The following is a 12,282-nucleotide window of genomic DNA, read 5'->3' on the forward strand; positions in this document are numbered from 1 at the left end:
TTGGTTTTTATATGCCGACTTTCTCTACTACTTAAGGGAGAATCAACTCGGCTTACAATCACCTTCCCTTCCTCTCCCCATAACAGACAACCTGTGAGGTTGGAAGGGCTGAGAGAGCTCTAAGAGAGCTGTGATTAGCCCCAAGGTCACCCAGCTGGCTTCATGTGTAGGAGTGGGGAAACAAATCCAGTTCACCAGATTAGCCTCCACCGCTCATGTGGAGTGGGGAATCAAAGCCGGTTCTCAAGATTAGACTCCACCGCTCCAAACCACCTATCTTAACCACTACGCCACACTGTCTGGAGGAAAAGAAGGTCCCTTAATTGTTGATTTTGGTTTTTTGTAAGAAAAAGGAGATGATGCCCCATTGGACAGTCCTGTCTCTCACCCTTGTACATGCAAAATCCTCTCAGCTACTTCACCTTATCTAGTGGGAGGGCTACTTCAGCATGAGGGGGGATAAGCTGCCAGACTAGTGGAAAACAGTTGGCTTTGTGTCTCCATGGCACTGATGCAGTCATTGGCAGGATGAAGTTCCCGATAAGGAATAAAGGGCAGCAGAAACCAAACACAAAGTTGCCTGTATTCTGGCTCCCACATTCCAAGCCACCCTCCTACAAAACTGGCACAAACTGGAGTACAGGGACTTATCAGGTGTACATCTTTCTCTTAACGTGCTCTGATTCACTGAATCCAACATCTGATCTTTGAGGAGCATCAGTGACTGCATTTCTGTGTGTCATCATTGTTCCGTTGTACGGAGACTGAGTAACGGGTAAAATAGCTAAAGCATAAATGCATCAGAGATTTAAAATCAGACCTTTGAACCGGAGCTGACATAACACCGTGCAGTGAGCACTGAACTTGGAACCTTGGGTTGAAGGAGAGGGGGTTCTGGTGATGCTGGGCAGTGGAAACCGCATCCTCCAAACTAGAGGTTTCCTTCCTCTAACCACAATGTGTGCAGGACTGTGTGCAAACAGCTCTTGGAACATTATTGACTCTACCCTCCCTTCACGGAGGTCACTCTCCAAATTCTGGATCTCAATTAGATTGTTAAGGGTGAAATCCTAGGAACACTTTCCTGGGAGTAAGCCCAATGAATAAATTAGGACTTGCTTTTGAGTAGACCTGTTTAGGATTGCTGTTTTAGCAGGTCTAACTCAGGATTCTACTTGGGTCTATTCAATGGGTGATTGTGCAGCAAGCTGTTTAAATGGAAATTGTGGACACAACTAGCAAAGGGAGCATTGTGATTATTAATGGACAATAAAGTGTGATGTGCACTATTGTCACGTGTACCATACTTATATATCTTGCTCAATCCAGAACAGCGAAATTACTTGGATTCAGAGTGAACACGTACTCATTTCATTATACAGTGATAACATCTCGCCAGGCTTTATACCACTTGGTTTTAATACTCTTGGCTGAACTAAGCCTTTTGCCAAGCTAATTTAGTGTGACAGTACTTCCAGTAATACAATACTCCAAACTGTTTGGCTCCATCGATTTATACTTGGAGCGTTAGCTCTATAGAGCCAGTTTCTCTTTGTATGTTTCTCAGCTGAAGAATCCTTCGTTGGGAAGTTTTGAATTTTGAGCAAATTCCCAAATCTCCTAGATTAACCCTGAGACCAACTGTTCTAAAAATTAATTTCTTGGCATGCCATCTTCCTTATTTCCTGTAATTTCTGTCTCCACTATTGAATAATCACTCTATTTAAAGGATTTTAGGACATCTAGAAACTTTCCAGGTACCTGTGTTCAATAATGACCCTCTTACAATGTATCCTTAATCTGGGAGTTTTATCTGGAATTTCCCTGCAATGCCATTCATGTAGAATCTAAAAAATATCTTCAGATAAGCTCTCAGTTTCTAATTTAGCAGTTTTCTTTGAACTTTGCTCCTGGGGAAGTGGGCTTGGATTTTATGACTGCACAAATGGTCTCAATGATATTGATTCATGTTTTAGAAGCAAATGCATAAACACAATTTTCAAAAATAGTTTTTCACTTGTTTTTGAATTATTAGATACTGTTGCCTGCTGAACGCTTCTCACTAACAATGTGCATTATTTATTGGTGTATTCAATCCTCCCATTCATCAGAATCTGTAGAACCAGAAAGATTTATTATATGCCTGAACCATAGTATTCCTCACCACTGTCCTGTTTCAAAAACCTTGTCTAATATCATAAAGGCCAGCTTCCCCCATCAAAACATCTGTAAGGGATACAGATGACTCAAATAAAACATTTCATACCTGAACATGGATTGTCTTCTGTTCATGCAAGGGAACCTTGAGCTCAGACGAAATTTTTTGCCTGGGTCTTGTTGATAGTTTTTGAGAGGATGGGGGGGGGGATTTGGCCAACAAATACTTTCTAGTTTAAGAATAGAAGTGTCTGGTGTGGCATTCTCACAATTCATTTCCTAGGATCTGGTTAGACATTTAATTGATGTTGAGCAACATGGGAACAGCGATCACAATTCTATTAAATTCAATGTATATTGTTAGTGAAGAGCTGCTTGGAAGGTCCAATTCCGTTAAATGTCCTCTTCTGAAATTAAATTAATCAAAAATGAGAAAATCAATCAACAGAAAGCTGAAGGGGAAAGGCAGGGAGTTTAAATCCCTATAGAAAGTTTGGAGGTTATGTAAAAGCTAGAAAAGACAGACATCTTGCCCAAATGAGGAAAAGAAAAAAGAAAACACTCTGGTAAAATAAATGCTAACTGTTAAAATTATTAATAAGGAAAAGAAAGCAAAGAGAGACTTTAAGCAGCAAATTGCAGAAAGGCATAAAAGCAAGCAATAAGCATTTACTTGAGTAAATCAGAACGCTGTTCTTCTTGGAACCGTGAGGTACTTCAATTCAAGACAAAAACACTGATCTGGACCCTCTGCTCCTCCATCTGCAGTTGCGAGGACGGTGCATCAGACAACCATGTGAGGGGATTATCTGCTTTGAACTCAGAATGTTGGAAATTATTTGCCCCATCTCTTTTCACTGCAGTACGGCCCTACTATTTATTATTGACTCAACAAGCCTTCGTCTCCCAAGTTGTTCACAGGACAGAGATAGCAGCATCCAGAGATATAACACATATACCTGGGTGTCATCTATATACTAATGCCACCCAACAACAAAACTTTGGATGACCTCATTAAGGGCCTCACATAGTTTGTGGCACTCCAAAACATAACAAATCCCATACTGCGTATTCTTCATTCCCTACAACTTCCTCCTGCATATGGATTAGTTACTGAGAGGTCATGATTAATGGTGTTGAGCGAGGCAAAAGAACAGACTGTTTTCTCTCTGAGGCTGCCTTTGTACCAAGTGAGTGTGAAGAGATCAAGGTAGGGATACACTCTATCCTGACATCAAGGTAGGGATACACTCTATCCTGACAGAGAAGAGCCGGTCGGTGCCAGATGGAGGATAAGAAAGATAGAGGCCAATAAAATGGAGTCCCATACTCAATCCACTTTCTGTACAAAGAACAATTCTGCAATTAGAATACACTATGCAAAGCAGGTAAATGCAGATACACAGATTTAGTTTGCATGATTTTATTACACTTTTTTCATATTTTTGCGCGAGGCATCCTGGAAACGGAATTTTAAGCTTCACTGCACAGTCAAAACAGGACAGGCTTGTTTCTTCCCAATACACAGGGATATTTCCCCAACAGTGATGACATCACATTGTGTGTTTCTTTTAGCAAACGTGACTAGAAAGATGTGTGGGATGGAGTGAGGTTGGGGGAATCAGGGTTTTTCCCCACAAGATCTCAAGCCAGCTTACACATTATGGAAGAAGCATAGGTGGCTGTCACTGATGGGCATCCCTCCAGTAACATTTGGAAAGTACTGTGTAATATGATATCATGTAGCGTTCTTCCATTCTGCAAATGACAGTGAAATGGAGAAGAGGTCAGGAACTGCTGAAGGAGATATTACATCACGTCATGTTTCTTGTACTGAGCATAACCAGGAAGATATAGAGGGGGAGTGATGTTTGATAGTAACCACACATCCTCTGTAATAGGACCTTAGTATCTATGTGTACTTTAAGTAAATCATGGGTTTGGATGGATCTGGTTTCCATCTTGTCCCCTAACCTCTGTGTTCCCGGGATAGACATACGTAACTCTACTAGGCATGTCAATATTTTTAAATCCCAGTTGGAGCTGAGGGGCCTAAGCAGCAACCATTAATTTAGGAATGCGCCTTGCACCTCTCTACTACCACACTAATCCTACCACTGAGAAATCAAAATATTTAATCTAAAGTAGGTTAAATAGGATTTGAAGCAGCATCTCTCGGTATATAAAACCTTTTTTAAAAATCTCCCTTATTATATCCCTCTTGAGCCACTGAGTTACTGGTTTCTAAAGTAAATTGACAAAACCACTATTGCCTGTAGGATACCCACTCATTTTTTGTGCGCGCGCATGCCAAAATTGGTTTGCAGGTTTGTGAGGCACCTTTTTGATATGAGACTGTACTAAGAAAAAAATGCACATTCTACACCAATTTTAATGCTTCGTTCGGTCCTCCAAAAAATATTGTCTGTTTCCATCCAAACTAAAAAAAGGGTATTATTGTAGTAACTCATGTAAAATATAAAAAAATATGTTGTCCTCCCACCGCTGAACCATACAATAGCTCTCAAAGCGAACTGCCAAGAACCATGTACCTCTAAGATACTGCTGCCAACAAAAGCCTTTCAAATTTCTCCAAAAACTACTTTAGACTGGATTATGTCAACTACTTGGTGGGAGGAGCAGATGGGGAAGATTCTGCCTTTGAGTAAAGAGCTGGAACTAACATTAGTAACAGTCTTATGATTATCTCTTATACAGAAAGCAGCCCTTGGTGAACTTTTATGACTTGCAACACATGGTTTAGATTTGAGACATCAAGGCATTACAAAAAAGTCTTGTGGCACTTTAAAGACTAACATGTTTATTCTGGTGTAAACTTCTCTGGGCAATTAATCAAATATATAAGTGGTTACCCAACTGGGTAATATATTTTATTTACTTAAGTCATTTAGACCCACATTTCTGTTCAAAACTAACCCAGGGACGTTTCCCTGCGGTCACCCTGCCGACTGCTTCGGGGCTTCCTTTTGATTATTCATGCCTTTTCCACCCTTCAGAGGTCACCTTGCTGTGCCCGTGCATTTTGCCCACATTTTCCAGATTTGGGCCAAAACATGCTCTCCCCATGAATTTTGTCCACATTTTCCAGATGCTGTTTTAGCCCAAATCTGGAAAATGTGGGCAAAACGCGCGGGGACAGCAAGGCAACCTCTGAAGGGCGGAAAAGGCAGGAATAATCAAAGGGAAGCCCCGAAGCAGTCGACAGGGTGACCGCAGGGGAAACTTCCCTGCATAAAAGGCCCCAAATATCTTGCAATAATTTAAAATAAAAATATACTTGAGTTTATTATATAAAATAAACCACAAAATCCGAAACACTATAAAACCAGAAAAAAATGACCAATAACCAAATTATGCTGTAAAATGAATATCAAGCAGGTAGCAGTCAGATAATACACAGAGAGTACCAATAAGGTCTTATAGCAGCAGTAAAATCAATGCAACCAACAATTAATTAAAAAGGCAGAGAAAGTAACAACAATATAATCAGTAAGATCAATCAAAAACTCACTCTAAAGTCGTAGCGAAACTATTGGACCATTGCTAGAAAGGTTTCCCGGAAGATCTAATAAAATTAGGCTTGAGTATCTTCTGTCAGATAAGAACCATCATACAACACGATTGGTTGCCCGGTTTTGCACCCTGGTCTGTAATGACAAAAAAAGTGGGAAGGGCCTTCAACACTGAAGAGTGGCAGTGATTTCAGTTACTGAAATGACCTAATTTTTAGTATTTGCCCAGGAGAGTGTCCAAGTGCCAATTTGTTGTCAGAAATGTGTAGTTTTAGCTGGCATCCATTAGGACTATCCTGTGTTTATGAATGAATTTTTGTATATTGCTTTTATCCTTTTTTGCAATTAACGCTTCCTTTATTTATATACTGGTCGTGGAACGTAATAATAAAGAACTTTAACTCATTCTAAAAGGACTCACTTTTTATTGCTATTGTGATAATGGAACGCTGATTTCAAGACATTGCTGAAACGCATTTGGTCTTATATTGTAGTCTGAAAAAGGGAGTTTATACATTGCTAGTATACATTGTTCTTTTGAAGTAGGCCTCAATGAGCAGCTTCAGCCACATTTGCAATTATCTTCATGAATCCTTGCTGCTGCCCAAACATCAATCGTTGTTGCAGTGCCAGCACGAGGCTTTTATCACCTGGACACTATCCCATGATTCATTGCCGTTCTGAATATGCTTCTTACTTCCTTCAGAATGAAAGGTTTGCTAATTTTGGCATCACCCTATGACATAAGGTTGTCAAATACTGTCTGATGGTGTGCTTAAATGGACTCCTACGTGGTCAATTGTAGATTTCAATTTTTTTCTTGAGTTTGTATATGCAAATGTTCAAATAAACAATCATGCGCAGGGTCGTGTTCAAAGGCTCCTACATGTCAATCTTTACCTTCAATTGTTGTCAAAACCCACCTGCCTCCAACCCACATGGATGCCAAAACATAAAAACAATATTTGCACATGGCAGTGCCCCTTGTGAAATGCAAACATGGAGAATAAAAAACACAGACTGACTACTGTAAACTTATCCTGTACTCTGTGCTTCAATCTCAGTGAGCTGGGAGGTACACAATCACACAAGGGTGTGCAACCATACTAACAAAAGCAACATGAGAACAGAAAGGGAATACATGCAAAGAGGAGGGACCTGATTATGTTTGCATAGACACAACATGGTAGTCTTAAGGGGACATGGGGAAAATTATCATGTCTGGTTAGGCTAAATGTCCTCCTTTAAAAAACAAGGTTTTTTAATTACAGCGTCAGGTAGCAGCTATTCCTAGTTTTATTGAGGTTACTGGTTTTTAAAAAATTATTCCTGTTTTACCTAAAGTTGTTGGAACCCCCCCCTTGTGAGCAACAATGCTTACAGCACATGTGGGATTTATACACGTTTTATACATAGAAGCACTTGAAGTGCATACCACAAATTTGTGTGTGTGTTAAGTGCCGTCAAGTCGCTTCCGACTCCTGGCGACCCTATGAACGCCCTCCAAAGTGTCCTATCCTTAACAGCCTTGCTCAGATCTTGCAGATCCCTTTATTGAGTCCATCCATCTCTTGTTGGGTCTTCCTCTTTTCCCGCTGCCCTCAACTTTTCCTAGCATGACTGTCTTTTCCAGTGACGACGAATCTACAGGGGGAAATTCACAGTGGGTAGCCGTGTTAGTCTGTCTGCAGTAGTAGAAAAGGGCAAGAGTCCAGTAGCACCTTAAAGACTAACAAAAATATTTTCTGGCAGGGTATGAGCTTTCGTGAGCCACAGCTCACTTCTTCAGATACCTTCTCTGTGTGTGTAAAGTGCCATCAAGTTGCAGCCGACTTATGGCGACCCCTTTTGGGGTTTTCATGGCAAGAGACTACCAGAGGTGGTTTGCCAGTGCCTTCCTCTGAATAGCAACCCTGGTGTTCCTTGGTGGTCTCCCATCCAAATACTAACCAGGGCTGACCCTGCTTAGCTTCTGAGATCTGAGAGATCAGGCTAGCCTGGGCCATCCAGGTCAGGGCGTCAGATACCTTCTACAGGGGGAAAATCACCTACAAACAGCACAGCTTCAGCTGGGTGACTTGGGGGTGGGGTGGGGAAGGCTACAAGATTAAGCCTGCTCAGAAGCACTGTGCCAGGACTGATCTCTAGATGCAAAAATACTAATCAGGATCGAGACTCCGGTGTTTTTCTTTTCCCCTTTCTCTTTTCCCGCCCCCGTTTCACTTTCAGTTGCGGCCCCTTTAAACGCCGCCCTGCCCAGGCCCGCCGCCCTCTCCTTCCCTCCCTCTACACGGAAGTAGCCGGGCCTGCTGTTGTCAGTACCGCTAACGGGCCTCATCTTGACGGGAGGTGGGGGGGGCCCCTCCTCCACAGCCCCCTCGCCCGGCCCGGCTATGGCGCCTCAGCCTCCTCCTCCTCCTCCGCCGCCTCCCGCGCCCCTCCAGTCGTTGGGCTGCTGCGGCCCGTGGGAGATGCGGGAGCGTCTCGGAACGGGAGGCTTCGGCAACGTCATCCGCTGGCACCACAAGGTGGGTGGGCGCGACGGGGTCGCGGAGAGGCCGGCGGGGCAAGCACCCTTCACGGGGAGGAGGAGGGGGGGGCGAGAATTGGCGGGAAACAGGCGGAGCGCGCGCCGCCCCGAGGGGGCAAACGGGCGGGAGCGCGCGCACGCTCTCTTTATCTCTCCGCAGTGTGACGTCAGCAGAGTGGCAGTTGGGTTGCGTGTGGAGACGCGCCCCGGTTTGAGGGAGACGTCCTGAGGTGGATTTACATTCTAGCTGTATCTGAAGAAGTGAGCTGTGGCTCACGAAAGCTCATACCCTGCCAGAAAACATTTTTGTTAGTCTTTAAGGCGCTACTGGACTCTTGCTCTTTTCTACTACTGCAGACAGAGCTGTGGCTCACGAAAGCTCATACCCTGCCAGAAAACATTTTTGTTAGTCTTTAAGGCGCTACTGGACTCTTGCTCTTTTCTGTCCCTGATCGTGAATAAAAATAGCAATCTGGAGTAAGAGACAGGTGCAACCTGCAGCGAGCCCTCCTGTTCACAGATCACAGTGAACACATGTACAACCCACGTAGACACACTGTGTCGCCCATCCAAAAACTATTAGGCCATTTATGCACGGGAGGTTTTGCCTTGGATTTGCTGCTCTCGAGATGCATAGGCTAGCCTGGCCTCGTCAGATCTCAGAAGCTAAGCAGGGTCAGCCCTGGTTAGTATTTAAATGGGAGACCACCAAGGAAGGCCAGGGTTGCTGTGCAGAGGAAGGCACTGGCAAACCACCTCTGTTAGTCTCTTGCCATGAAAACTCCCCCAAAAGGGGTCGCCATAAGTCGGCTGTGACTTGACGGCACTTTACATACACACACAAATGCATATTTTCCTCTCTGCATGGGGGCTTATTTTTGATTTTTGAGAATTTGGATGGGGAAAATGTGCACCTAGAGAGCGGCAAATCCAAGGCAAAACCTCCCGTGCATAAATTTATGTTGCCCAATACAAACCAGGTTGACCCTGCTTTGTTTCTGAGATCTGAGGAGATCAGGCTATCTGGGGCTATCTGGCATTGAAGACTATTTGCTTACGATCACAAGACAAAGAATAGGAACATAAGAAAAGCCCTGCTGGATCAGACCAAGGCCCATCAAGTCCAGCAGTCTGTTCCCACAGTGGCCAACCAGGTGCCTCTAGGAAGCCCACAAACAAGACGACTGCAGCAGCACCATCCTGCCTGTGTTCCACAGCACCTAATATAATAGGCATGCCCCTCTGATCCTGGAAAGAATAGGTGTGCATCATGACTACTATCCATTTTTACTAGTAGCTATGAATAGCTCTATCCTCCATGAACATGTCCACTCCCCTCTTAAAGCCTCCCAAGTTGGCAGCCATCACCACATCCTGGGGCAGGGAGTTCCACAATTTAACTATGTGTTGTGTGAAGAAATACTTTCTTTTGTCTGTTTTGAATCTGTCACCCTCCAGCTTCAGCAGATGACCTCGTGTTCTAGTATTATGAGGGAGAAAATAAAAATAGCAATCTGGAGTAAGAGACAAGTTCAACATGCAGTGAACCCTTCTGTTCACAAGTCACAGTGAATAAACACATGTACTATTCATGAACACACTGTGTCACCCATCCAAATACTTGATCTCTGTTTAGAGAAGAGGGCCTTGGCAGAGTCCAAACCAAGGGGAGAAATTTACGCAGGTCCTGGAGTGTTTTTCTGAGCAAGAGATACTGAAACTAAAATGTAGTGGGTTATGTTTATATATCCCATGCAGTTTATATTATCATGGTATGGATAGGGCGTCTACATCTTGTGAAACTTGTGGAAACAGCAGCATCGTTCGATCAGAACCAAGCTGCCTGCTGGTTCTCTCAGCTCTCAAGAAAAGTGCAGAGCCCTGGTCTCTCACCAAGCGCCCTCCCTTGACCCCCAGACACACTTGACGCAGGATGTACATGTGTTCACTGTAAAATAAACAGGGCTTGCTTGATCAGTTGCTAATCATTTGTTTGTTTACTTCTACACCTCATGTTCCCTGTTGGTATGATGAAAGCGTAGTAAACTTGGGGGGGAAATAACCAATATACACAAATAGGCATTTTAAACTCTATCAGCAGCAGAACCCTAAAAGGCCATCACCATTTCTTTCAGAGGCTGCAACTTCCATTAGGGAAGCTGTTGTAGCAAAAAAAACTTGTGGGCTTTTAAAGAGTCACAGGTCTTTTATTCATGGCTGTTTAACTCGCTGTCACCCCTCTGACGACTTTGGGTCTTTGGACTATGCAAGCCGTTTCCAACCGTCAAAGGTTGCCTTGCTCTTTCCCTGCATTTGCCTGCATTTTCAAATTAGAGATAAAACAAGTCCCTCGAAACGCGGGGAAACGCAGGGGGAGAGTGAGACGACCTCTGACGGTCAGAAGCAGCATGCATAATCCAAACAAAGACCCGAAGTCATCGGAGGGGTGACGGTGAGTGAAACAGCCATGCATAAAAGACCACAGACATATTGAAGCCTAAGGTTTTCTGGGCTACAGCCCACCTCTTGAGATGTTTAGGTGTCTAAACAAACTTTTATCAGAAAGAAATGTTGTCAATAATATACAGGAATAATATTTAGCATTGATATAGCACTTTCAGATGTTCAAGGCATTTCAGATATATTATGATATCTTTACAAGAGCCCTCTAAGGTAGGCCACTATTACTATCCCAGTGTTGGAAAAGTATTGTGGGGAAAGCTTGTAGGAAAAGTGGCATTTGAACTGAGGATCTCCTAAATCACAGTTTATTAACTAGTGTAAGTCTACTTAAGCAATAATTTTTATAAGCTTTCATAGGCAAGAGTCCATTTTGTCAGAGATACAAATCTGGGCTTTGACCCAGGAAAACATTTGCCACAGCCATACTAAATTTATTAGGCTTTTTAAGTATCCCAAGATACTTCTTGCTTCTCCTTTAGCCTTTAACTGGCAGCCCGAGACTTTGTAATCTAACAAATGAAGTTGTTATTGGCATGGAAAGAAAGTGTTCTGTATGGGAAATGTTTATTTTCCCTATCAAGCTGGGTGGGAAACATCTCGCAAAACCAGCCACTCACCTCCCCCCCTGCCCTCAGCCTGTGGCTCCTGGCTGTTGTATGCTATTATCTGAGTTTTTAAATGAGATATGCTAGGGTTGCCAACTCTGGTTTAGAACATTCCTGGAGATTTTGTGGGCTGAGCTTGGGGGTGGTGGGGTTTGGGGAGAGGAAGGGAGGGAGGGAGGGAGGGACATCAATTAAGTATAATGCCATGAAGTCCACTCTCCAACGCAGCCATTTTCTCCAGGGGAACTGACCTCTGTCATCTGGAGATCAGTTGTAATTCTGGGAGATCTCCAGACCCCACATAGAGGTTGGTAACCATATATGTTGTGCTACAAAATTTCCACAGGCAACAATTCCATGTGAATGACAAAATTTCCATGTAAGCTTTCTTTCAGAAAACCTGTGTGTATTTTTATGATAGTATGTGCTGAGATGTCATACGGGTTTTCCGTGGCGTGTACATATACTCTAAAACATTTTCACAGATGAAAACACAGGCTTGGAACAGAGCATGCTAGTTGAAATGTCTCTCTTCTCGTCTCAAAAATAACCGTATGAGTTGAAACCAGCCCCCCTCCCAAATTCCCCATTGCTGAAGGCTTTTCCCAGCCTGCTGCGTGCCGCATTCCTTCATCTACAGTAGCTTGTCCTTCTCTTGCCAATAACAGTTTCTCTCTCATCTGTCCTCCATTTACTTTCAACTTCAGAATATTTACTCTTCCAACGGATGTATTTGGTTCTACTTATACAAACTGTACACTTTCTGCAGTGTATGATACCCGGAGAGAGAGCATAACTGCACTGGTGTTTTCTGTTTACATGTGTGCATTATAAATATCCACCCTCACTCAAATTAGGGAGCCAGTGGAAGGGTTGGAAACTGTGTAAGTGTATTTAAAAAATAGAAAAAGCACCCCCTTTATTCTCTCTGAAACGCAAAATAGGGGCAGTAATTTATCAGGGATAGATAACAGAAGAATGGTAACTGTTCCTG

General features: G+C 43.2%; 1 protein-coding gene across 1 annotated transcript in view; it reads left to right on the plus strand.

Moving 5' to 3' along the window:
* The first annotated feature begins 8,083 nt into the window (after positions 1 to 8,083).
* The window catches only part of IKBKB (inhibitor of nuclear factor kappa B kinase subunit beta), a 36,198-nt gene continuing 31,999 nt past the window's right edge, over positions 8,084 to 12,282 (plus strand). The window contains exon 1 of the mRNA XM_056859977.1: positions 8,084 to 8,218. Coding sequence (XP_056715955.1) covers positions 8,084 to 8,218 — 135 coding nt within the window. The remainder of the gene's footprint in view (positions 8,219 to 12,282) is intronic.

This window comes from Euleptes europaea, chromosome 14, assembly GCF_029931775.1.
Source record: "Euleptes europaea isolate rEulEur1 chromosome 14, rEulEur1.hap1, whole genome shotgun sequence".
Lineage (NCBI taxonomy): Eukaryota > Metazoa > Chordata > Lepidosauria > Squamata > Sphaerodactylidae > Euleptes > Euleptes europaea.